This window comes from Malus domestica, chromosome 02 (assembly GCF_042453785.1).
Source record: "Malus domestica chromosome 02, GDT2T_hap1".
In the NCBI taxonomy this organism is placed as follows: domain Eukaryota; kingdom Viridiplantae; phylum Streptophyta; class Magnoliopsida; order Rosales; family Rosaceae; genus Malus; species Malus domestica.
Window position 1 is genome coordinate 6,741,149 of NC_091662.1, and position 26,579 is coordinate 6,767,727.

Here is a 26,579-nt window from a genome sequence, read left to right on the forward strand (position 1 = left end):
CAACTCGTATCATAGTATAAGACCCCATGTATCTTGATTTAAGTTGATTCCATCTCCACGTTGATCGCCCTATTGTGAAAACTTCCTGATTACACAGTCCACTCGAAGTTCTGCCACAAGAAAAGAGGGCAAAGCCATTGTGATGGAGTCAAATTCTCTCGCATGTTCTCTCTCTCCCCTCACGTGCCCTACTTTTACTTTTAGCCATCCAAAAACATTTCTAAATGTGCTAAAAACGAAAGTAGGGCACACAGGAGGGATACATAAAGAGAGAGCATGAGAGATGACTCCATTGTGATGAGGTGTCATTTTCCAAGTATAGTAGCTGGTGGATATTAAGGGTGATGAATGCTTGTAGCCTTTGGTTTAAAGATTTACAAGGAAAGATTGGAGTTCACTCTTTTGCCAACATAACCAGGGTGGGGAAGCTCAAGATTCACCACTGACAAAGTATTTTTTTTTAGCCAAAATCTTGGGTCCATTTGGGTCCCCTCCTCAATTATGTCTTCAAACAACACAAAACATCAAAAAAAATGTACCCAAAAAACAAAGAAACCAGATATTTGGCAGACCCATTTAAAACACAAGTTTGCCAGAGAGACACTTAGGATCCTTCATTTAAAACACAATTATCTGATTCAACCACATTCAGACATGATTAAATAAAATATAAAAAATAAAATAAAATAGTGACACCAAGTACATTTTTGGCCTTTGGTTCAGAAAACCAGTACTGGAAAACTCAGTCATCTGCGAAAAAACAAATGGAAATAATTAGACAAAGATCTCAACTGGATCTGAATAATCATGAACAATGTATTGGCTAATTAACCGACGTGAGCGTAGCCACATAAGCTAAAGCAGATGCACCCGAGTTCGAATCTTCTTGCGGAGTTTAAGTTAATTTAAGGGATTAGAGTAAAGATTGCTTATATCATAAACAAATTCAAAAGTAAATGCATTTGGAAGTCAGCTTACTATTATGATGTCTTGAGGTGAAGATGGGGAAGTCATGAGCAGAAGTAGGGATGGAGATTGAGAGCCTGGTTGTAGAAACCGATCCGCTGTTTGATGATTTATCATCCAAATCGAGCCATGAATCTTTATCTTTCGGGGGCCATTCGTCGAAGAATCGATGAATGGTCTTCTGGGATCCTTCGTTTCTGTCCAAAGCATAGTAATGCTGCTGCTGCTGATGATGATCTTGCTTTTGATGTTTGATGCTCTGAAGCTGCTGATCACTTTGAAAAGCAGAGCAGCTTCTCTGTTTCGAAGACGAAGAAGTACTAATTGTGAGCGGTGTGAACTGCCAGGAATCGTCCATGGATGAAGAGCCAGAGAAGCCTCTCACTGTGCCTGAAGGCTCTGAGAAGAATGCATGTTCATCCACCTCCTCTTTCATCCCATAAGCATACCTGTTTCTTCTCGATCCGTAACAAAAAAAAAAAATCACAACTACCATCAGTAAGTTTTTCTTGACCTGACGATATTTTAACTACTCTAATTTACAAAGAGGGCAAACAAGCTCAAGAGTCAAGACCAAACACATTGCTGTGACCAACCAATGTAACCCCAAAAACCGGCATAAACTCAAGGACGGTCACATTGCTCTGATCAACTGGCCTAAACCCACGAGCAATAAATAAAGACGTACACACTGACGTGACCAACTGACTTAAACCTAAGTCGCGCACGTTACTCTAGCCAACCGGCCTAAAGGACGGGCAAACAGTGAGGACAAACACACCGCCCTTACCAACTGGCCTAAAATGCTTAAACAGATACAGAAAAATAAGTACCATAATTTTGTTTTTGGGACAAACCTGTAATCTGAGCTGGGTTGGGGATAAGAACCAGAGTCCAAAAACAAGGAAGTAGTGCTTCTCTCTTGATGTGGGAATCCGATTCCAGTAGGCCTTGGAGAAGGTGAGTTATGATGATAGAGGAAAGGGTAAGCGTGGGAATCAGAGGAGAGAGAAGAGAGTGATGATGAAAGGGAATGAAAAGCTGCAGGACTTGGAGAAGCAGAAGAAGTGTTGATTCTGGTGGTAATTGTTGAAGTGTCTGATGAGTTTGTTGTTGAAATTTGAGATGTTTTCAGAACTTCCACAGGCTTTCTTGAACGGTTTTTCCCTCTGTGCATGTGCTTCTCGCAGTATTTCGAATCCGGAAACGCCTCTTTTGAGCACCTCCATTTTTTCCCGTCTGTTCTTCTGCACCTTCCTGGCTCTGGGTCTATTTTTCTCCCTAATCCCATCTGGAAACAGTTCCATCCAACTGCAAGAAAATACCACAAAAACCCAAAATTATTATCCGCTCAAAACTTCAGAGTTCAATTCTTTTCAGAAAACCTACAAATATTATGCACTCAACTTCACAAAACTTCGAAGTTCCATTCTTTTCACAAATCCCGGAAATATTATCCAATCAAAACTTCGAAGTTCCATTTTTCTTACAAAACCCAGAAATATTATGCACTCAAAATTTCAAAGTTCCATTTCTTTTACAAAACCCAGAAATAATATGCAGTCAAAAGTATAAAGTTCCCTTCATTTTAGAGAGAGAGAGAGGAGCTTACTGTGAGGAGGGTGGTGAGAGAAGAGCTTTGGAGGGAGAGGGGAGTCCAAGTTGTAGGTGCTTCTTTTGAGGGAGAAGAGGAGATCAGGAGGGATGGAGATTCCAGAAACCATGTACTTGTAGATAAGAGCTTGGTGCTCAAGCTCTTGCCACTGAGTTGGAGTGAAAGGAAACCGGCTGTTTCTTCCAGTGCTATTCATATTTTTTTTAATTATTTCCCAAATCAAAAGGAGCTTGGTTTTTCAAAGAAACCAAAGACGAAGAGAGAAAGAAAAGATGAAACCAGAGACTGGTTTGTTTCCGATTTTAGAGTGCGGAAACAAAAGAGAGAAGGGTTAGAGAGAGAGAGAGAAAGAGAGAGAGTAGAGTAGGTGATAGGTATATTTATTTTCAGGGACCATAGAGCTGCAGAATTTTCTGTACATGGATAAAACTAATGGTTCTGATTACAGTGCTGCCGCTGCCTCTGCTGCATGCCATTGCCATTGCCACTTGCCACCTCTCTCTCCAAACTCTCTCTCTAACTCTGCAAATTTTATGACTGCACCTCTGTTGCTTCTGACTCTTCAGCTAAGCTGCTGCCTCTGTGTCAGCTCTTGTCTCTGACAACTCTACAGAAATCCATAAAGCCAAGTGAATATATAAACAAATCAATTGTGAAGACTTTAAATAAATAAAAATGAAGGGAAAAATTCATTATCATTAGTAGAAATGATGTTTTTCACAACTTATTTTCCTTTTTTACACCTCTGGTTATTTTTGTTTCTCTGAGTGTTTTTACTTATTCAGTTCAAAAGCAAAAATTAGTAAGTAGCAACGGAGAAAACAAGTGAAAGGGAAATAATGTTTCTTATTTATTGATATATTGATTGATTTACTGAGAAACGAATCAATTCTTATTACAAACGATATTCTACGTTAATTTATATTAAGAAGATGTAATAATATTTGAATTCAAAACACAATAAGTTAAAAAAAAAATACTATAACTACAAAGATAATCAACCATTCCGCGTAGAAACGAACTTCATTTATGTATATTGCAATTTACACATGCCAAAAATAATTCACTACAAACACAGAGAAAAAATCTCAACACACATCAAACTGTGATTTGCAAAAACCCAAGAATGCTTACTGTACAAGAAGTCGAGTACTTTCCTTAATATTATTATGTCTAGAGAGAGAGACACTATAGAGTTGGTGTGTGCGTCTGGGTAGGTCTGAGCAGTGATTGTACGGTGTTGGGGGTTTTACTCAGCTACTAACTCTTTTTACTGTTCTTTTCTTTTCTGTTCCTTTACCTCAGAAGGGTCAGAGACCCCACTTACAATCTGGCCTTTTTCTCTTTCGGAAATTTAGAAAAACCTCAGTGATTCAGCTTTCAGAGCAGCAGGTCCGCTTTTGGCTTCTGCTTTCTCTGATCAAATACACCAGCAACTCACCCTCACTTTACTTCCTACCCCCTCCATCTTTCCTTTTTTCTTTATCTTTTTCTTGAACTTTATTGTGATATTTTTATGGTTTCATCGCTTTTGCTTTGCTTAAAATGTTCAGATTTTACACTGTTCGTTGGCTTGTCTTCTTCTTCATTCAACTTTTTTTCTGCCTAAGCGTGCAGACCATAATCCTTGATTTGATCTTTATGACCAGAGCGGTTCGACGCTCTTCTTTTAATCAAATTAAACAGGTGTTAATAGTAACTTGTTATAAATTTAATGAGTTGATTTGTCATCTCCAACACGCGTAGCGGTTTTGACCCTCTTCTTGAAACCATATGCACTTAAGTTGATTATTTTTCAATATCTGTAGCACCTCACAGAAGTGCACCATGCTAAAGAGAGAGTGCTAACATCATTAATTTTCCAAAATGATTCACACTCCTTTGTTCATTTGCACATTTGCCTTTGTTTTTAATCTCAGTTTATTCTCGTTTAATTTATTAAATTCAAAGCTGAAAATAAATAGGAATATAAATGAGAGAAGAAAATGATGTTCGGGAATCACTTTCCTTAATATGGTTAAGTATCACTATTACTAATTCAAATGAAAAGTTTTGTTGTTGTTTTGTGGTTTCTCATTGGATTAATTTCTTACGGAAATAACTACAATTATTTTTTAAAACAATAAATTATAAGAAACTCTTTGCTTGAATTTTTTTTTTCTGGCTGAAATATTAAGTTTTCAATAAATGGGGTAGCAGGAGGACATTGTATACAGGTTAAGTATGAACATATGTATATTATTTTATTTTAGCAAGAAAATATGAAATGAAACTCATTTTTCTAAAAAATAAATCTGAACTCCGAATTGGTCCCTCCATATAAGGTACCGTCCAACTCATGGAGAGTTTTTTCAATGTGCCGCAATACGGTCCGGCAAACCAAACGTTGTTGTAAGTGGTTGAATTTTTTTTTTTTAAGTATCAACTACTTGTATTATGATACTTAATGTATTAGAATCGTATTTCCAACACATTGAAAAATATCTCCAACCCAAGGTAACCGTAGAGCATGCAAGTTACTAGATGATGAAATTTCAACAGTAGACGACGGTTCTCTGATTTAGATAACATCACCCACAGACCCAAAGTTTGTAAACAAATTAGTGAAAGTCTTTCCTTTTTTGTTCTTATAGTTATTTGTTATAGTTTTACTTGGGGTTTCAAAAGGCTTATTATATTAACATCCCACAAATTGTTGAATAAACCTTACATACTTAATACATCTCATATTTGCTTTTTCAATTAAAAATTATCTTAATACACTCCACATTACTTCCCCGTAATACCCTCACACCCCACATTCTTAATATACACCTTACATTTTCTACATGCACCCCATATTTTATGTGCACCCCATATTTCTCAAATCTTATAAAGCTTTTAATTTGGCCAAAAAATGCCGATTGGAATTTTGACAAAAGATGCCGCCTGAGATTTAAGGCATATGTTGGTTGTTTTCAATTCCACCATTAAATCCATGTTGTCTGGTTTTAATATTTGGTGGTTATTTTAGTGTTTAATAATCCATGTAATCCCTAAAAGATGAATACGAATATAGAAGCTTGAAAAACACATCAAAAGCAAAATTAAATAATTATCAATGTCGTCAAAATCACTAAAACAATAAAAAATATGAAGTCTTACCTCATGTGAAGTTTATGAAACATCGATTTCATGTTTCATTCGTCAAAAATAAATTTTCTCAATCAACATGTTTGTAGTTTCATTGGTTAGGGTTTTATTCAATAATGGAGGGTCGGAGGGGTTTTGATAGTTGAAGAAGATAAATAATACGTTAACAGTGATTTGGGGTATATATAATTTTTTTTTAACCTAATAAGGTCAAAATTGTCATTACATTGTAGGGTAAATAAGTCATTTAATATTAAATTTTAATATAGGGTGCTTCAACATTTTATGGGTTGCTAATATAAATAACATCTCAAAACCATATATTGAGTTTTGAAACAAAAGGAAATGATTTTCAAACTCCTATTTTTTTACCTTCCGTACGTCTCCTTAGTTTATGTTGTTTTCCTTCCCTCAATTTTATTCGATCTAAGGCCATGTCCAGTTATGAAGTCCTAAACGTAGCTTTTCCATATATTTTAGCTTCTTAAAAATTGTTATTTTAAAGAATATTTGTAAGAATGAATTTTTCAATCTCGAACTTTGCACTGCTAAATCTTTCCAAATTGGCTTTTGCCCCTTGGCTGGAGACATGTTACATATAAATTCGGGCAAAATGTGGTATATAGCTCTCGAATGAAGATGGCCTAACAGCTAAAACAGAGGAGTGCAGAAGGAAAAAAACAAGGGCAGAAATCATATCTCTTGAAACAAATCTTGTTTCAAAAATAGTAGTTATCAAGTGAGCATGCTAAGAAGATGGACTTACCTACTCTTGTGATTTTCAAGTCGCAATATCTTAAGTCAATGACGCATTGTTACGAGCATATCTATTTCACATGATAGTCGTTAACATTTTCAGACAACGCCACACTGACATCCCGAGTATTAAGTCCCCAAGCTTGGGGTTAAAAGTTAGAGTTAAAAAAAAAAAAAAAAAAAAGCCAATGTATTAAAGAGAGTTTGCTATAGTTTGGTTCCATTCAATTCTCTTGGAACTATTTTTCTGTTGTACGTTTGGAAGTAGCACAATGCAGTACCCTGCACTGTCTGGCACTGTTGCTACCTCACATGGCGGGCCAACACATGCATTTTTTCTGTACAAAGATCCCACTTGAGCCAAGACATCCCTTAAAATGTCCCTATGCACTGGTGGGCAGACCACAATTATACTGCATTCAGAAGTTAGTGAGCAAACAAGTACTTTTGCTCGTAACCGCATCCGCTAAAAAATATTTCAATTTAAAGCACAACAAAACAAAATATTACAAATTCCAATCTTACGTAGAAAGTATTTCTGTTCGTAAGTGCATCTGCTAGAATTCCTTTCACAGAAGCACAACAAAATTTACCAAGTTCAAATGCTTTTGGATTATCCGAAAGCGTCAAAAGCACTTTCAGCCATTCCAAAATCTCGAAGTGCAGGACCAAACATGGTTTGGTTAGGCATACTAATTGACATATACCCAAACATGGTGTCTTTTGGCAGATGAATCGACCATGTCTTACTTATCAAACAAATAAGCCAACGGAAAATCTCGCTACTGGTGGCAGTAAATAAATAGACAAAATTACTATTTACAATTAAAGCGGGATAATTCTTTTGAGGTCTCTCATATGTTAAAATACAGATTCATCATGGTACAATATGCAGCAAAGCGGACAATCTTTTCATTCGGAGATGCGAAGCATGATCTCAAGAAACAAAGATTGAATTCATGAATGATGGAACTTATGATGTAACACTACTGAACTTGCGTTCAGGTTTACAACACGAAAATATAACACAAGGCCTGACCTTGCATGGCAGCGGCACTATTCCTTCTGGAAGAAGGAGAGAACGAGATCCGTATGTACAGAAAACATTTGTGTGTCCACAAAAAGCTGCATAGCATTTAGGGAGGAAAATGATGCATCAGTGTGCCTTCAGCTTTATACGATACAACTCAAAGCGCACCCAGAGTAAGCATTGAAGCAAGATTACAAGTCACTTTCAGAAATAAAGCAAAAAGGTGGTTAATATTTATCTTGCATAAATTGATTACAACATACAAACACGGAATACCGAAACGAACATTATCCATTCTTGACCCAAGTTACGCCTCTTTCAGAGCTTAGATTTATGTTTTCTTTGACAATTTTATTACTCTCATAGACAAAAGAAAACTATCTCAAAGAACGCACCTTCATAAATGGTCGATCGCGACTAGGAAATGAGTCGATGAAACTCTCCTTCAGAAGTAACGATACCTAATTCGAGGGAAATCAATGTCAGATCTGTAGCACTATGAACGTGCATCCACATATGAATGTTCACTAGATCTACAAGCTAGGAATTTTCACATTCAAACAAACGATTATCTGCACTATTCTCATAAAAACTTCAGAGCCAAATGAATGGATATAATGATGCATTACATTTACGCTGACATTCCATATATCTGAGACATAACTTAGTCCATGCATGCATATATATATATATATATACATATATAAAATTGTGGACAGATTGTCTTTTAAAGTACCAATCATTACAAAAGAAGGTCAAAGAAACATAATAATCCTCTAAGGCACTTGAGTCCCTTAAAAGCTGTCATTATTGGACAACAAACTGACCTTATCATCATTGGACTGTACGTTAGTAATTGTATGTGAACGGAGATTAGAGCAAAGAGAATCCAAGTAAGTTCTTAACACTCCTAGGAAACCCTTGGCAGCTTCAACCTACAAGCAGCAAATAAATACATGAAAATTAAAGGTAGAAGAGTAAATTTTTTGGAATCCAACGAACTAGAACAAAGCATAACACACCTGTTCTTCTGTGCACTCGTACACCGGCCTTTTCCTACCCAAAAAACTCTCTCCCACAAGCTTTGCGTGATAAGGACTTAAGGATGAAAATAATTCCTTATGTTGTGGTAAATGAGGTATTGTCGGCGACTTCACCTATTATATCATGCAATGGAAGCATTTAATTTTTTCTATAAGAATACTTGCATTTTAATGAACATTAGTCATTAATCATACACGAGAAACCAGATAATACACGACAATTGACTAAAATAAGCATGAGAAAATGCTAAACACATGATGCGTCAATTAAAGACTTTTGGTTTCATTTTTATGGGCAAGAATATCACACATTATTTGTCAACCCAAGGCCAAATTGCAGATTTGTCCATGCCCTGAACCCACAAAATTATTCTTAGAACGAATTGTCTGGCACTGAAACATTATTATCTCAAAAGATGATAAGCTAATATTCTTTTATGGTGAGAAAACCATATACTTGAGACCATTGCAATGAATAATGACTATACGATTGAATTTTAGGTACGACTTATATGAGCCTTTTATGCATGTTCCACGAGTACAAAAATAAACTGCTTGAAAACAACAAACCTGGTTCTTGTTGGCATCAACTACAATTGTATTGGAAAGTTTCGACTGTACTTCATCTGTTTTGTTCTTCACACCAACCTACAGAAGAAAAATTTGTTTAATAAATAACCAATCAAATGTCAGATACGACACTAAGGCTGACTAGAAAAAGGAAAAAGATGGCTTAGTGCAAAGGGTTTAAAAAGTGATCTGTGTATTCGGAGTCTTTGTTGGATGGGGAAGGGGCACTAATGTTTTATATTTGTAATATTACTTGGAGAAGATAAACAGACAGAGGTTTTCCTTTCAAATAATAATTTGAGAAAATGCTGGATCCAGATAAACCAAAAACTTGAGAACTCACTATGTAAGGGACGGGTGCGTCTAAAAAGTCCAGCATGTCATTTGGTAAAACCTGGAAAGTTTATGCACATTGTCATTCACATGAAAACAGCAATGCATTTAATATATTTAAAAAATAACTTGTAGGCAGTAAGGGAAGTATAAATATTTAAAAAATAACATGTAGGCAGTAAGGGAAGTATACCGGCATTAGAAGGCTTTGCCACTGGTAGGGGCGGATCAGAGGGATAATTGATAACACTGAGGCCGATAAGATCCCCTGTACACATCAGAAAACACAGGTGTAAAAAGAATACATAAATCGGATTGTTAATCTTCACAAGACCTATATAAACTTGGAATAATGTATAATACATACCAAATTGGAACAAATGATTACAATCTGCTTCTCCAACAGTGCTCCTGCAAATAATGCTAATACCTGCAAAGTATGGAGGAGAATCAAATGCAACGTCAGCCATGAAGCAGGCCTCTAAGAGAAGTAACCCAAATCGGCACTCATTCATACAAAGGTAATCAATACAGCATACTTATGTTGAGCCATTCACTTACATTTTCAAGTCGTAAGGAGCCACATATGCATGCAATAGCCCATACTGATAATGCAGTTGCTTCCTCCTCTACCAAGAAAGCACTTTGTGCCTGATAACAACCAACAGAAATACAATTCAAATGAACACGAACATTATTAAGGGAAAAGATCAACCAAATCCACCGCACATGAGATAAGTTCATAAAGCTATCATAAGTCTCTACCTCAGCGAATTCCAGACTCGTACTGCATGAACCCAGATCAATGGTTGAGCCAGCAGTACGTAAAACATTTGCTTTTGGTCTATGATATTCCAAGGGATGCAGGTGGTCCAAAGGATGAAACTTAACAGTGATACCTCTAGCAGGGCAACGTAATTGGTAGTACTCACTTATTATCTGCAATGATCCATGATTGTTCGCCTGAAAAATTGGGATAATTTTGTCAAGAGACATTGGGCTCTAGATTCTCATTAAAAAAGAGCTTCAGTTCATATCTAGATCCAAGAAAAAAGTCCTTTTTGCACCTTGGCCCATTCAAGAATATCAATGAGGTCAGAATCATCTTGGCCAGAGAAAGATGCCTCGTCCGTTTCTGTAAAATCAACAACATCGCTCCTAAAATTTCTGTCCTCACTAGGAGAGCCTTGAAAACTGCATAAAACACTTCCAAATATTAAGTACAGAAACTTAGACATTTAAGTAGCCCATATCCTTGATAATTACCAACCACCACCCCCCAAAACTTCATAGAAAAAAGTACAACTGCTACCTGGAGGAAGAATCAGAGCTTTCATACTGATAGAAGCGCAGGAGAGGTAGGACAGCATTTGGTAATCGCCTTTCTACAGCTTGCTTGTTTGTAGAGAAGTCATCAACATAGACCTCACAAACTTCAGCATTTACACCACCAGATTCTCTTTTGCAACTAACCATCTTGGTTTCAGGATCAACTGGAACATCTTCACTAACCCTTCCCGTTGGCAAGTTAAAATCCCCATCAACCATTTGATTGTCTAGGTGACTCCCATTATCTGCAAATCTCCCTGATTGAGAAAACTCCGCTGTTCCATTCAGCAAGTCCTCCTCAATTCTACTACTTAGTGATACACCATTTGAAGTTTCTTCTGTAGTATCTTCGAAAATTTCACCATTGTCACAATCCTTTGGGCTTTCTAAATCTAAAAGATCTATTCCTTGGGTTAATCGCTCCAACCTTTCCTCTGTGAAGATGCTACACGAAAATAGCAAACACAGTCAAGTTGAATAACATTGTCAAACGGTAAAGATGATTGTCCAATCATAGGACCTATCAAAGACCAAAAGAGCATATGTATTCCTGCACACAACTATGTGCCAGTTACTCAAAAAACCTAAATCTTAGTTTCAAGAGTCCTTTAGCTGACAGTTAAAAAGCTTTTATGTGTTGTTTAGAAGTCACATCGGCTCTACCTTATACTGAGAAAGCTACCATAATTTTTTCCTCAATGAACTAAGAATTGAATCTCTCATTTGTTTTTAGATTAGTTATAGCACGACCTTCCATCTAATGCATAAATAGATAGCAGGAAACACGCATTTATATTATGCACACGTAAGTACGAGCATCCAATACAACAACAACACACCTATTCAATACACCAAAATGTAACTCAAATGCTGGAACCCTTGAGAGAATGCAATAACATCTCTGAGTGGTTAATATATGACGGCTCAAAGACGGGCGAGAAGGATGTTTCTCTGCAATCATGGAAAGCAATCCAGAGGGTTTTTGCACTACTTCTTCCACTAACACACAGCACCCATACAAAGTTGAATCATCGGCAACCTTCAAACCAAGTATTGTACAAAATAGGTCATCCAGGAAATGAAGAAATAATTCACATTAAAACAAAATTAAATTGTTTAGGTTTGAGCACGAAGAATAATTTCATGTCACAAAAACAAATTAAATCAATATAAAGAATATAGTAGAAAGGGGATTATCTTCTTAAATAATGTATGTTAACTGTAACTGGCAATCCATAATATCCACTTAAACATATATAAATCTAATCAAAATTAAAGAAAAAAAATTCAATCCGAGTAACTATGCTTTGCGATTTCTCAGCAATCTTCTTCTCTGTGGGCACTAATACAACTCTAAGTAACCAGTTGTCTGAATTACGACCGAAACAATGTTGTTTCAATGATAAATTTCAAGCAACACCACTAATGGTTCTATCACACAGCACCACCTAAACCCCAAATGCAGCAAAATAGATAAATTTTATAACGAATTGAGGAAAATCAAGAACAAAGGAGTCGCGGATGCATAACAGGTTATAATTTACCTGTAGTCTGAATACAAATGACAGATCGCTCCGTTTAAAATGCTCCTGAAAATAAGCATCACCATGGTCAATACAAGTAAATAAAACAAGTTTTGCCTAATGCTTTTTATTAGAAGTGGAAAACTTCTGCATGATATTGTTATATCATTCTGCTACAGCTTTATCAATTATCTTATCATAACATAATGGTTTAAAGTCCCATGGAAAGAAGAGTTGCTATACAACCATCCTAAAACCTTAGTAAACTCAACACACAAACTTTCCGTTTAATCTCATTTTCTAGTGGAAATATGAAGAATAGGGGTTCTATATCCGGTAGAGCTTGGATAGGAAAAAACATTATCCTACGCTAAAACCTTTTATATATGATTCTCTAAGGGGAAAAGGTAGAAAACAGATGAAGGAAGAAAGTGGCCTAAGTATTAATTAGCAATTATACTATGAGAGCAGAATGTTGCAAAATACCTGCCCCAGAAGAATTTCATTCAACTCACTCATTGAAGGAGTTCTCTCAACAGCATGAACCTGAATTCATTCACATACGAGGTGTCAATATTAGAAAATGATTATTTCCACGGTGTCATTCACATCCGAGGTGTCAACAGGATGGCAAAACATCTGTCAAGATAAAACCTAACCTCTACGCCTCTGGGAAAGCAAAATGAAAGCAGATCCTTGTATTGTAGAGGCAGCTGCTTTTCCGGAGGATAAACAAATAACACCTGGAAGTAGAAACACATGTTAATACCTAGCACTCAAATTACTTCCAAGCATATCACTATGCAAATAAATTGGCCATTTGGCAACAAAATCCCCACCTGCGGTTCGATATTAGGTTCTATACGAGAGTGATTCTGACTACTAAATCTCCCTGAACCTTCAGACTTTCTTCCAATGTATTGCCCTTGAAGTGCCTGAATATCACAGTTAGGATGAAGCCCCACAACTACCATGCTCTCAAAAAGCCTTGTTGGCTGCTTTAAAGACTTATGATCCTGCACACTTGAAATACAGAGGTGTTACGGAATCTCTTGGGACAAAATTTTTGCTTCTATATGCGAATGTATTTTGAAACTAACACACAGAACTTGTTTTAGAGATGAAGTAATTTTTCCTTGAACCGTTTAATCTAAAAAAATGGAAGTAATTTGGAATGTACGATGTAAAATTATTTATCTTGATTCTTGATTAACCAAATGCTGAAATGCATACAAATAAGTTGCATGGAAACAAATGGGTCACTATACGAAACTGCATACCAAATACTGCAACTGAAAGTTTGCCCATTGCCGCTTCTGGCTAGTCAAAACTTCAGGATTGTAAGTTCCTCGCTTCACTTCAGGAGGATGCTGGAAACCTTTTAGAACTTTCGTAACATGGCGTTGTAACCTCTGAAGCGGACTGCCACCACCACCATCTTCATTCAATGAGTACACAGCAGATGGCCGCGGAGAATGAGTGGCAGTAGCAGCAGCCGCTACAGCAGCAACTGCTCTTGCAACATCTTCCGTTTGTGCGAAAAACGAAGCACCCCAACTGGGGCTACCCGTCTCTTCATCTTTATTCATACTAAAAGGCTTTCTTCCTATCAAAAAATTCGACATTGACAACAATTCACTCCTTAAACCCCGAAACTTCGAACTTACAGAGGCATACAAATAACAGATATTTCCTAATTCGATCGTCTCCGAGCCAAAAATCTCTGAAGCATCAGTTTCGTTGTGTCACTACTTAAAGTTTTAACCTTTGATGTTCACTTCAACCTTTCCGGTTGATTAATCTCCAAAATTAACAATAAATTAAACAATTAAAAAAAAACTTAATTCTTCAGCCGGAAAGAAGTTCCTAAATCGAATTAAAAGTAGATAATTATGCTATAACGTTATTCCTCCGTCTTAAAAGTCGATCAGTTAACTTTCTGCTGCCAAGCCCTTTCAGTTACACGAGAGAGAGAGAGAGAGAATAATAAAGTTCACATATTTTTGGTAAACATGAATTTCCCAGCTAAATAAAATTGGAAGATTTTCAGCAAAAAAACCATGAAATTCGAGCATAAAGCACCAATAATCATCAGTACTTAACGAAAAATAGATAATTGGAAATTATAATCACAAAAGATGGAAACTTTAGAATATGCGCGACAAATTAATCCAAAAAAAATTATGAACTGACCTCTGAATTCTCTTGAAATTCGAAAAGGAATATAAGAATTTCAGGGGGAGGAATCTCCGGCGGCCGAAACAAAGCTTTCCTCTTTTTCTGCTGCTTCTTGTTCTTCTCCTCGAACGAAATGATGGAGGAGAGGACGAGGAGGAAGGTGTTAAACTAATAATCGTCTTTAAGCTTAATTAATTTGATTAATTAATTAGTTCTAATGGCATTTTCGGATCAAAATAAACAGAAATTACGAAGAGAGAGAGAGAGAGAGAGAGAGAGAGAGAGAGAGAGAGGAGGCCTCGCGTCGTGTGCGTCGAAAAATGGAGGAGGAAAAAGGAGGGACGGTCAGTAACGGCAGTCGGCCGCTTATAATTTTTTTTCTTGTTCGTTTGGTTCGTGTTTGTGCGCGTAACCGTGTGTAACTCTCTCTGTTGTTCCGGATTCGGTAACGAGTGCATGGCCATCCTATGTCAGTCCTCTCAACATTGTCACGTGTCGTTATTAAATTAAATACTACGACACAAACATGTTATAAACTTTAGTAACTCCTGTACATGAGCGATACTCAATTGTGCTCTTAAGTAATAGAACTTGTTTTAGACACGGTTAGACGATAATAATAAGGCATTTTAGTCCAATGGTTTTTAGATTAACATAATTTCTCATTTTGGTCATCGATATTTGAAATCAATAGAAGTCCTCAATCACCCATCATTTTAATCATTCCGTGAAAAATCTCTATTAAATAAAGATCAAAATAACAAAAATACCCTTAATTTAATAAACAAATGGGCCCAAATATTTGATAAAAATTAAGGAATTTTTTTTGTCATTTTGTCCTTATTTAACGAATGTTTTTTTTACGGAATGACCAAAATAATTTATGATGGACAAACTCAAAAACGAGTTCTATCAATTTTAAATTTCATGGATTCAAGTAAAGATTTATGCTAATCTCATAAACTATTTTAACTAAAAAGCCTAATAATTAGTATTTAACTTGTTTTAGAGACGGGTTGGGGAGGGAGTGATGGAAATCTCATTTCTGTATTTTATTTTCTTTTCATAATTTTTTATAGCCACATGGCAAATACAAGAAAACAAAATGTGAAGCCACGTTAATCACGTCAACAAACTAACCTAAGATCTAACGGAGGTAACATAAAAGGACCAGTAATCCACATTCAATCAAATTCAAGGACTAAATTTAATGGAATTATAGTTCAAGGATTCAAGCTACCATTTAGTTAAAATTTAGGGACTATTGCCTTATTCTTCTCTTATTTATTTAAACGTTTCACTTATGAGTTGAGAGAAAAACTACTTGCAGTTTACAATCTTACATGTGAATTTATTTTTATACAACTATGTTAGTATCAAAATTATTATTCTCGAGTTTTGAACTTATCCCTCACCAGTATTTAAATATATGTATGTAAATTTATAGAAATATCAACGGATATATCAAATATCAATATCGGTTGCTTTTGATAGAAATGATAGAAATTTTAAAATGAAACTTTAAGAATTGTCAAACATTGGTTTGAACAAAATATAAGAGTTTCTTCAATATTTAACAGATATGTCATAAATATCGACGGTACATGTCAATTTTAGCATAGACTTAAAAAAATTTCCGATATGAGGTGAAGTTTAGACTTCACCCTCCATTTCCTTATCTTTCTCCAATTTTTTGAATATTTGTATGAAAATATCAATTGTATCAAAGAAATTTTAAACTCTGCCTCTAACTTACAAGTAGATAGTATAACAGTACTATATTATAGTATTGAGTGACAAGTGAGTTCAATTGTTTAATTTAGCAAAGTGATTAATTTTTTATTTTAATAAAAAAAATTAACAAAATTTATCACTTGATTAAAAAATTTTAAAAAAGAAAAAAAAGTTCTTGCATCACATTAACCCACCTTCCTCTATTTATTTATTTTTTCTTTCTACTGTTCCCTAATTATTTAATACTTTCCCATTTAAAAAATATTATCTTTTTTTCTTTACCAGCGGCGTTGCTCTCTCTGTCTGGTACACACGGCGCGGACCGCGCATTTCCTCGGTAGACATTTTAGGGGGTTGGTTAGGTGTAAATGCTTACACCGTTTACAGGGATGTGGAGGACACGTGGCGCAATGGGTTTTCTTACTCATTTTCTTCTTAATATTTTGTCGGTTATTTTTATTTTAAATTTATTTTTCTAACTTATAAAAAAACATAAATTGAGCATGGATGTTTAGGCATGATTAGGGCGACAAAATTGTCCCCTTGCTACTCATGTTGTAGGGGATGCGGATCACATGCCACGTCAGTTATAAGCTTAGGTCGAAGTTCAAACTGGATGACCAACATGACTACATCATTGCTAGCGTGACACTGTGGGGTGGGGAATTATGAATTTTATCTGTTCTAAGCTTTTAAACATCATATAATTGTACCTACCAAACCCTAGCAAAGAAGTGGAGAAAACAAAAGGTGTGCAAAAAAAAAGGCAAATTATTAGGGTTTGTGCATTTGAGGAATATAGATGAGTGATGTTAGTTTTACGACGTGTTAAGAGTTCGATTTCTTCGTAATGTGATAAAGTATTTTGATTTTGAAATGGTGGTTTAATGAATTAGGATCTCTGACATGTCAAACATCTTGTTTCTGTGCAATGCAACCAAAGAATGACATATAGAATCGATGGGTAACGTCGGTATGTGCGTTAAAGAGTAGATTAATAAGAATAGGTTAGCTAAAAGGTGGGAAAACTCTTATAGTATCTCCAAAGGATATGTCAAATCTTAAGTGAAATGACATGCAATTAAATTTGAAAGAAATAAAAAGCTTCAACCAATATATTAATTCTACGTAGATTGGCATAAAAACTTTTGGCATAAGATTGTTTGAAGTATACAAGACAAACTCAAACCACCACGATAAATTATAGCTCTTAATAGTAAGGAATGGTTGAATTATGAAAAGGATATTTCTTCATTAGCCAAAAATCCTAAAGATTTGGCCTTTCTTTTCATTTCCCTTTCACAAATGGTAAATGCATAATCATGGACATTTTCAATAATATCTTCATATCATGTTTTTGTGCAAGTCTTGGATCCCCATCTTAATTAACATTGATTTCCAATTGAATTTGTATAGATCTTCAATTCAATATGTACAAGAATTGTTTTGATACATACAAACAATATTCTACACAATCTATACCGAAGGGAAGGGGAAAAGATCTAAACCAGAAATACAGTAATTTGAGGATAAAAACCCTAACTACCATAGCAATCTCCCACTTAGATCTATATAGATTTCAATTCAATATGTAAGGATTTTTTTATGTATGTATTTATGAATATTGAACATGTATGTGTATAGATCGATGAAAGAGTTGTGGGTGTATTTTTATGACTTTTCATTGCCATTGGTGGCACAAATCAAACCAAACGAGTCTCAAATCTTTTGTCAATGCAACAATTGGAAGTATCTAGTTGATGAGAAATTTTTTAGTGTGTTAAAAACACGGTCTAATACATTAAGTATTATAACACAAGTAGTTGATTTTTTTTCTTTCAAGTTTCCAGCCTCTTGTGTTATAACCGTTGATAACTTGATGTACCGAGACGTGTGTTTGACACACTGAAAAATCTCTCATAATGAATGGATGAATTGGATAAAATACCAATGTTGTATTACTCTTATATTACATGATGATAAGGATATTTTGTTGAGTATTGATGAAAAAAGTCATTGCTTACACGGCCTATCGTTCTAAAGACTTGGACCGCAATGCATCAATTAAATCTCAAATGTTTAATACCTTATCTTCCATCCCATAGCTAACAACACTTAACATGTAAAGATGAAGTAAATAGAGTAGAGCATGGTTTGGTTTTAGGATTGGAAAAGATGAATATCATTCCTTTATTGGTGCTAGCGACTAGTGCATTATGTCTGTTTTTTGGATGAACAACTTATATGATATGAATTAACTGTCAACGTAATATTTTGTGTCAGTGATACAACGCATTTAAAGAAACTTTCATATATAGTTGCATTATTAATACAAAATGTCATAATAATGATGTACATGTATTATATAAGTCCTTATTCGTGTCATGAGTATATGATCAGCTCTAATCTATTGAAACATGGATTTTCAATTCAATTTTTATAGATCAAAATTGAACCAAATCGACAAATTGGGCCTAATTCAATCACATTACAAACCCAAATCAAAATCCAGCCCATTTCCGACCACAACATCGTCATCACAAACAGAAAACAGAGTCCAGTCAACTCGACGGTCAAACACGTCTTAAGTAACAGAGTTCGGATACTCGCCGTATCTTTTTTTTGTAAGATTTAAAAAATTCGTGAATTATGTTCGTTTATCGTGTATCGTGCGATTAAAATTTATTTTAAATATTTTGATTTAAAAATAAATATAAATAGTACATGATAAAAATTAATCGCATGTACGATGAACGAACACGATTAACAGATTTTAGAGTCGGATCCTGTGGCAAGTAACATTCCAAGTTCGGAAACTAACGGCATGGGAAATACATTAATTCCCACGTGAATTTCATTGCCATTTGGAAATGCCCAATGATTCTCTCCGTCGTGGGTCCCGCCAACGATGACCGTCCACCACCACAATTAAAACCCACTAACGAGGAGCAGCATCAGCAACCAGAAAGTCCACCATCATCATCCCAACGGCAGCGCTTCAGGATCCGCGAGTCTACTGCCGTCGGATCACAGGCAGCCCCAGCTTATAAAGCTCCCTCCTTTTCTTCTACTTTGTATTGACTTCATTGCTCGTCCTTAGATTTCAACCCCGCGATCTGAGATCGGCAAAAATGGCGGACGCTACGTCGCAGGGAGGGCACACCACTCTCTTTTCTCCGTACAAGATGGGGAAGTTCAATCTCTCTCACAGGTCAGTCCTTCCCCTTTTGATGATACAATACTTCGCTGATGCATCAAGTTTGGTGCTCCCTTCTTAGGACAGTTCGCAGTTGGTCGAATTTGGCGGGTTCCGATTTCTTCCGAAATCCGGGAGCGTATATTTGTCATTTGGTTTTTTAGTTTGGGGGTGTTTTGACGGATTCGTCCTTTTTGGCAGGGTGGTGCTGGCGCCGATGACGAGGTGCCGGGCGTTGAACGGAGTGCCGCAGCCGGCACTGGCCGAGTACTACGCTCAAAGGTCAACCGCCGGTGGCTTTCTAATCAGTGAAGGCACTATCATCTCCGACACTGGGGCCGGGTAATTTTGTAGTTTCCGATTGTTTCTCATTGGTTTTTTAGTAATTATAGGGTGGCATTGGTTAGAGGGCCCACTTTGTGCATCTGCGTTCATTGGTCTGTGTTGAAGTACTCTGCTCCATAATGTTGACTTTGACTTCAAAACGAGTACCGGAAGCAAAACTTGGATTTGGATTCCATCTGTATTCACTTTTTTTTTTTTTTGGAGATTGTAGAGATCTTTATATTTTAATAATTTATTAAGTATCGCACGATTAGAAATTATTTATTTTTTTATTTAAAATTAAACATAAATAGTATCTAACGATTTACATTTTAAAAATTTTCTGTAAATTTTTTTTCTCCAAATGATGTGCTTTATTGCAGGACCGTCTCTGAGATTTCGGGACTGTGCAAAATTTATAAAATGGCCAATTTTAAAGATAGTTTTTTATTTTATATTTTTTAAAGTAGAACAATATATTGGTACTAGAAAGTAAGAACTTAAATCAAAACAAACTTTAGGACTCATTGATTGTAAGTTTAGAAATATCATTAAATAATAAATAAAAAGAGTTACAAACATAACATTCACTAAATAATCAAAAGCAGTTCAATCTTACCCAACCAAATGGTCGTACCCAGTGCACAAGGCTCCCGCTTTACGCAGGGTCTGGGAGAGGTGAATGTCGGCTAGCCTTACCCCCATTTATGGAGAGGCTGCTCCCAAGTCTCAAACCCGAGACCTACCGCTTATGGGCGAAGGCACTTGCCATCGCACCAAGTGCGACCTCTCAATCTTACCCAACCAAATAAAGAAAAAAAAACTTCAATCTTACTCAACCAAGTAAAAATATCATTATTACACATAAATATAAGATACCAAAAGTTTTTGGGGGCCATGTACTGAATTGTTAATGCGGAAGCAGATTTCCACATGTTCCTGGGATTTACAACGACGAACAAGTGGAGGCATGGAAGAAGGTGGTGGACGCGGTTCACGCCAAAGGCGCCATTATTTTCTGTCAACTCTGGCACGTTGGCCGATCATCTCATGAAGGTAAATTACACATTCAATCAATTGTTACAATAGAGTTTGGTTTAAGGTTTCGAGCACTGAACTGATTACTTTTACTTTTAATTTGAATTGATTTAGTTTATCAACCTGCTGGGGGAGCACCAATATCGTCAACCAACAATCCTGTTTCAAGGAGGTGGAGAATTCTGTTGCCGGATGGCTCTTATGGCTTTTACCCTAAGCCTCGAGCACTCGAAACCAATGAAATTTCTCAAGTTGTTGAGCAATATCGCCAGGCTGCCTTGAATGCCATTCGTGCAGGTCTGTTTCTATGTCCATTTTCGTTTCGATGTTTCATTTTTTGTATAGCTCTGAGTCTTATTGTGATCCATTTTCATGTTGTTCAGGTTTTGATGGAATTGAGATTCATGGGGCACATGGCTATCTCATTGACCAATTCTTGAAAGACGGGATCAATGATCGAACAGATGAGTATGGTGGATCGCTTGAAAACCGGTGCAAATTCTTGATTCAGATTGTTCAAGCAGTGGTTGGAGCAATAGGTGCTGATAGAGTTGGGGTCAGAATGTCACCAGCTATTGATCACATGGATGCTGTTGACTCTAATCCACTTATTCTAGGTCTGGCAGTGATCGAAAGGCTCAATAAGCTCCAACAAAACTGGGGCACAAAACTGACCTATCTTCATGTGACTCAGCCTCGCTACGCAGCCTATGGTCAAGCGGAAGCTGGAAAACCTGGTAGCGATGAAGAGGAAGCTGTGTTTATGAGGACTTTGAGGAAAACTTATCACGGTACATTTCTTGCTAGCGGAGGGTTCACTAGAGAGCTTGGAATGCAAGCTGTGGCTTCTGGGGATGCTGATTTGGTGTCCTACGGTCGCCTTTTTATTTCAAACCCTGATTTGGTTCTGAGATTTAAGCTTAATGCACCCTTGACCAAGTATAACAGGAAGACTTTCTACACACAAGATCCTGTTGTTGGGTACACTGACTACCCTTTCCTGAACAAATCGAACGGGAAAGAGGAACCGCTCTCCCGTCTTTGATTTTAATGTTTTGGAAGTTTTACTTGTACCATTTGGATATTGAATTATCTGGTTCAAATAATTTAGGGTTACCATTTGATATTGAGTGATCTGGTTCAAATAATATAAGGTTATGTGGTTTTTTACATGATTTTGAGATGATTTTGCTTTTGTTTATGATTGCTTCTGACAAGGCTAAAAAGTACGAGAAATTGCTCTTTTGACTAATTTTTTCCAAAAACTGAAAAGCGCTTCTAGGTCGTGGAAGCACTTTGTGATGTGCTTCTTCAAGAAGCAATTCCAAGTGCTTTTAATAAAAATTTGTACGTGCTCCTTTAGCAGAAGTTGTTCTTTCATGATCAATTCTGAACAAGCTAATTGGTTAATGTTTTATAGACTTGAGAGCTTGAAAATACAAGATGAAATGGAGTAGAAAGCTCACAGAAAAACTCGGATATGTGACTTTATTAATGCATGTATATTAGATTTTGTTGAATTATTAAAATACAGGATACACAGGTTTCTTGTTGGGATAAAATATTCCGAAGTTTTGCTCCTCTTCGCTGGGTTTCTGATTCTCATTAAACATTGCAAAGACGAAGCCTTCTATGTAAGCACCGGGTCTTTTCGGCGTTCCTACGTTCGAGGTTATATGTCTTACGAAATTTCTAACATACGTCCCAGCAAGTTCTGTATCAGTGAAATCTCCGTTCCCAGCAGATGGCCAACCACTCTCGGACACCACCACGGCTACATCAGGTCCCCCGGATTTCTCTATTGCTGAGAAAAAAGCATCAACTGTGGCATCAAATAGGTTGTAATAGCTCAAGTTCCCATCTTGTAACCAGGGTTTTGTTGCCGTAAATTGAGCGTAGTCTAAGGGAATATCGGAAGCTTTTGACGCATAGGCAAAGTAAGGATACACGTTGATCATAAGGGGCGACCCTTGATAATTCAAAAAGGGACAAATGGAAGCCATGATACCGGCTGCCTCTCCGCTGAACTGACCGGCTGAAGGTGGATGTGAAACTCCCAAGGCAGTCGCTGGCAAAACAGTGGTCACCTTTAGGCTTTGGTAGTGGTATTCGTCGATGGTGTGCTGTAGATACTGCATTACTTGCCAAACATAGCTGCCTAATTCCCCGGGTATAACCTCGTTTCCGACGGCAATGTAGTTGAATTCAATGTCATCTATGTAGGGCTGTACATTGACAGCAAACCATTGATCCACAGCTTCTTGACTTTCCGACAAACTGGCTAAGTCTTCGTTAGGAATGCCTAGCACTATGGAGATTCCTTGCCCCATCAGCGCTTTGAGTACCTCCGGATTAGGATTGAACAGCCTCATCTTGTTAATATGGTTGTCTTTGAAGAGCTGAACCACATCTTCGTGAGAAGGGAGGTTATCCCCCAACGTCCCATAGTTAACACCGATGTCAAATGTCATCTTAGCTTCCACAATTTCTATGTTGTGGTTGTAAATGGTTGCTAGGAATGATAGAATGAACGCAATCCATTGCGAAACTGCCATCACTTTCTGATCACTACTGAGTGCCTTATAATATAAAACCTGCATAAAATGTACATAATAAACTGATGAGAGACGGAACAGAAAGCTAAACTGTGGAGCTAGCTAGCAGTTTAAATATATATAAACTCACTTATAGGTTGTATATAGACATTTATACATGAATTGGTTGCTTCATTAAAAAGTTTTATCAAGGATTTCAAATGGTAGAATCAACAGAATAACAGTAATACCCTCAAAACTGAAAATTGTACTCTACTATTACACTACGGCCAGTTGATCGTATCTTTCAACAACAACAACAACAACAATAAAGCCTTTTCCCACTAAGTGGGGTCGGCTATTGATCATATCTTTCGAAGGAAAAAATAAGGTATGAATAAGGAATTGCATGCTGATACATACTACCTCAAGGAACACTGAGCAGATTAGCGGCGTGCTGTGTTTCTTCCGGAAGGATTGGATTAACTGAAGGCTGATCCAGATGATGAAAATGGAGTCTCTGGAAAGTGTCCATTCCTCTCTTTATATATATATATATATGTTTAAATGTTCTGCAACAAGTACAGATTCAACTAATTGGAGATAAGAACACAATTTTCGGGGAAAAATGGTGAATTAGGAAGTCCACAAATTAGCTAAGATGTTACAACAAACGGATAACAGAACTCCACAAATTTTCACGAAACCTTACCATTTGCTTTGGTTTCTTTGATTCGTTGAATCCCCATCACCACTCGTCATGTTCGTCACAGATTTTCATTTATTTGACTTTTGTTTCCTTGTTTGGTTAATTGCTTACTTCTTTAGTTTTACCCATTTAATTGTATTATTTGACTTTCAAAGTTACCTTTCTTAGTATGATTGCGGGAAACAAATGAGTCCATTTTGCTCACACATGTGTGGCCTTGTTCCCTTCTAAGTTAAATTATGTCATGTGTCTAAAAACTAATTTTGGGAAGTCATTCCCGATAAAAGGAGAGATTATTGAATTAATTTCGAGGATAATTACTTAAGTAATTGAGCTCGTTTGGATGTGCTTTTAAAATAAGTGAAAGTGCTTTTGATGAAAATGTTTTTAGAACCAATCCTTAGTAAAAATGAAAGTAAATTCTGAAAAAGCACTTAAAGTGCTTCTTGGAAGAAAGTGCTTATTGGAAGAAGCACATAACTGGTGTTTCTTACAGAAAGCATTTCAAGTGCTTTTGGAACTCAAAAACATTAATTTCTGTAAAGGCACTGCCCTGATTTAGAGTGTAATAGTTGTTGGAAATTATATATTATAATATGAAATATTGTAATATATAAGTTTAATAATTGAATGAAAAATAGTGTTAACCAATTTCTTAGAAAGGTTATGTTGTTTAGATGTATTCCCTTGATAAGTGATGTATACTTATAAATGAAAAGTTACATCTCTTTAATAAGTAGAAATTGGAATTAGAGTTAATTTTTACTCTTGAGAAATAGGGTTTCCCCACTTTGTTTCTCAAATGATTCGTATGTCAAATTCTGAATCGTGTCCTCAGAGTACGAAATATATAAAGTTCGCCAGAGTCCAAAGATTGAAGTGCTTTGACTTCGGATTATAGACTGTTGAATCCTAGGAGATGGACACCTACCGAACTACAAGCACAAGAGTAGGGGCGAAATTCTATTTTTAGAACATTGCATTTATACAAGCATCAATCTCCAAGTATGTCAGTTTTTCTAACTCTATCTCTAGTTGTTTATATTAATCTTGTATGCTATATATGTTGTTAATTTCCTTTATTATTATTATTATCATTGGAATTCTTGTGTTATTTTCATATTTTATAATATTGCTCCAACAATCCAAAGATAGAAATTTCTTTATGCAATAATTAGAAAAATATGGATTTAAGAAATAATTATATTGAGAAAGTAGGAAATAATGATTTGAATATATGTTATTGAAACTGCCATTTAAAATTTAGATTTTGAAATGCATGCATATTGCTGTGAAGATATTGTTCTTGAATTTCATTAAGAAATAAATTGGCAGTTTGTTAAGGGATTGTTTATTTAATATTTTTTCCATATAACGTTATTGTTGTTGGTTCAATACTCTAAAAATTAGACACTGAGAATGGCAATCAATTCTTATGTATTGTGATTGGTTTTGCCAATTCTAAATCTCGCCAACCGTTGTGCCTGTTAAATGGTTTCTCAACAATGTTGTTATGGAGTGATTCCTCTAAGAGAATCAAATTGATATGCAGTATTACGAATCCCATTATTTAACATGGAAGATGGTGGCTTCATGATCCAGACAAATCTTGTCTTGATAGGGAAGATGCAAACCACTGCATATGTTTTAACGAAGCCATATCTGGGCTTGATATATATAAGGCTGATGCTCGGTTGGTGTTTAAACTTATCAAACAAAATTTCTTGAAAAAGGCATTCGGTGCTTTTAACCAACACAATCAGTTATGATTGGTGAGGTTCGTGGTGGGCTGAAACTAGACATGATTTTCTATTTGAATGGATTTATCTGTTCAAATAACAAACAGATGCCAAACAAGATGCAAAGGTCTCCAAGTTTTCTCAAACGGTACAAACACAAGGATAAGGAAACGAATTGGTGAACCATTCGGTCACTGGTTACGGATAGAGATAACATGGTCACTAATTTGGTTCTTTTCAGACTATAACCATATCGGTTATAGTGTTAGTGCCATTTGGGATATAGCTTCTGGTTTTGTGAAAGAAACGGTTATAACGATTTTCATCATGTGGTTAATTGCTACAATTAATATGAGATCCGTTTAAAGGTCATGTTCAATATATGTCTCCTTTATGAGAAGAAAGGCGTCGGTTAAGGCCGAGTGAACGCCAAAATGGTGTACTGGATTCATACCAGTTTATGAAATGGATCTTTTTCCTAGAAAGGAGATGTGTTATCGAAGTAGAAAAGTTTGGTATTGAAATATATCAAATGCCTTTGACTTTTCTACCAAAGAGGACGTAATGGTTACTTGATTCTAATTTGAAATGACCATGAATTTGAGGAAATATCATGAATGTGCAGTTTGAAAAGAGCTGTGAAAACACGTTCAGAAAACCACACAAGAAGGTGCTGAAGTGATAATTTTTACAAGTCGTTGCAACTCTTTGCAAAATTGTGTTATTAGTCTATACAGAAGCAGTTTCAGACTAATAATTGGCACTAGACACTAGTGTTGCCAGTAATTACTAATTAGAGTGGTGTTAGAATTGCAAAGAAAGTGAGACTA

General features: G+C 36.1%; 4 protein-coding genes across 7 annotated transcripts; 1 reads left to right on the plus strand and 3 right to left on the minus strand.

The window, feature by feature from the left end:
* Window positions 1–588: 588 nt before the first annotated feature.
* On the minus strand, window positions 589–3,220 carry LOC114819174 (growth-regulating factor 1-like). Of its 2 annotated transcripts, none has more exons than XM_029098500.2 (4): window positions 2,579–3,220; window positions 1,824–2,277; window positions 979–1,421; window positions 589–750 (listed from the first exon to the last, which is right to left on the minus strand). In XM_029098500.2, the coding sequence occupies exons 1-4, from the start codon at window positions 2,775–2,777 to the stop codon at window positions 743–745; spliced, it is 1,104 nt and encodes a 367-aa protein (XP_028954333.1). In that variant the 5' UTR covers window positions 2,778–3,220; the 3' UTR covers window positions 589–742. The 2 variants fall into 2 exon arrangements, with proteins under 2 accessions (XP_028954333.1, XP_028954334.1); XM_029098501.2 differs by having other exon boundaries at window positions 979–1,415; window positions 2,579–3,216.
* A 4,067-nt stretch (window positions 3,221–7,287) lies between these two features.
* LOC103418085 (uncharacterized) lies at window positions 7,288–14,913 on the minus strand. 2 transcript variants are annotated; one of them, XM_008356236.4, is made up of 19 exons: window positions 14,491–14,913; window positions 13,578–13,903; window positions 13,137–13,313; window positions 12,957–13,040; window positions 12,784–12,843; window positions 12,319–12,363; window positions 11,614–11,813; window positions 10,758–11,219; window positions 10,513–10,639; window positions 10,211–10,408; window positions 10,007–10,096; window positions 9,813–9,875; window positions 9,639–9,713; window positions 9,456–9,506; window positions 9,113–9,190; window positions 8,522–8,656; window positions 8,327–8,434; window positions 7,895–7,960; window positions 7,288–7,594 (listed from the first exon to the last, which is right to left on the minus strand). In XM_008356236.4, exons 2-19 carry the CDS (start codon window positions 13,884–13,886, stop codon window positions 7,526–7,528), a joined length of 2,397 nt encoding a protein of 798 aa, XP_008354458.3. In that variant the 5' UTR covers window positions 13,887–13,903; window positions 14,491–14,913; the 3' UTR covers window positions 7,288–7,525. The 2 variants fall into 2 exon arrangements, with proteins under 2 accessions (XP_008354458.3, XP_070670688.1); XM_070814587.1 differs by lacking the exon at window positions 9,456–9,506 and having other exon boundaries at window positions 14,491–14,839.
* A 4,120-nt stretch (window positions 14,914–19,033) lies between these two features.
* LOC103418086 (12-oxophytodienoate reductase 3-like) lies at window positions 19,034–21,939 on the plus strand. Of its 2 annotated transcripts, XM_070807165.1 has the most exons (6): window positions 19,164–19,287; window positions 19,327–19,420; window positions 19,607–19,747; window positions 20,655–20,785; window positions 20,882–21,064; window positions 21,151–21,939. In XM_070807165.1, exons 2-6 carry the CDS (start codon window positions 19,341–19,343, stop codon window positions 21,810–21,812), a joined length of 1,197 nt encoding a protein of 398 aa, XP_070663266.1. In that variant the 5' UTR covers window positions 19,164–19,287; window positions 19,327–19,340; the 3' UTR covers window positions 21,813–21,939. The 2 variants fall into 2 exon arrangements, with proteins under 2 accessions (XP_008354459.2, XP_070663266.1); XM_008356237.4 differs by having other exon boundaries at window positions 19,034–19,420.
* Window positions 21,940–22,290: 351 nt separating this feature from the next.
* Window positions 22,291–23,322, minus strand: LOC103418198 (probable glucan endo-1,3-beta-glucosidase BG5). The gene has a single exon (XM_029098498.2). The coding sequence runs from the start codon at window positions 23,320–23,322 to the stop codon at window positions 22,291–22,293; it is 1,032 nt and encodes a 343-aa protein (XP_028954331.1).
* Between the last annotated feature and the right edge of the window lie 3,257 nt (window positions 23,323–26,579).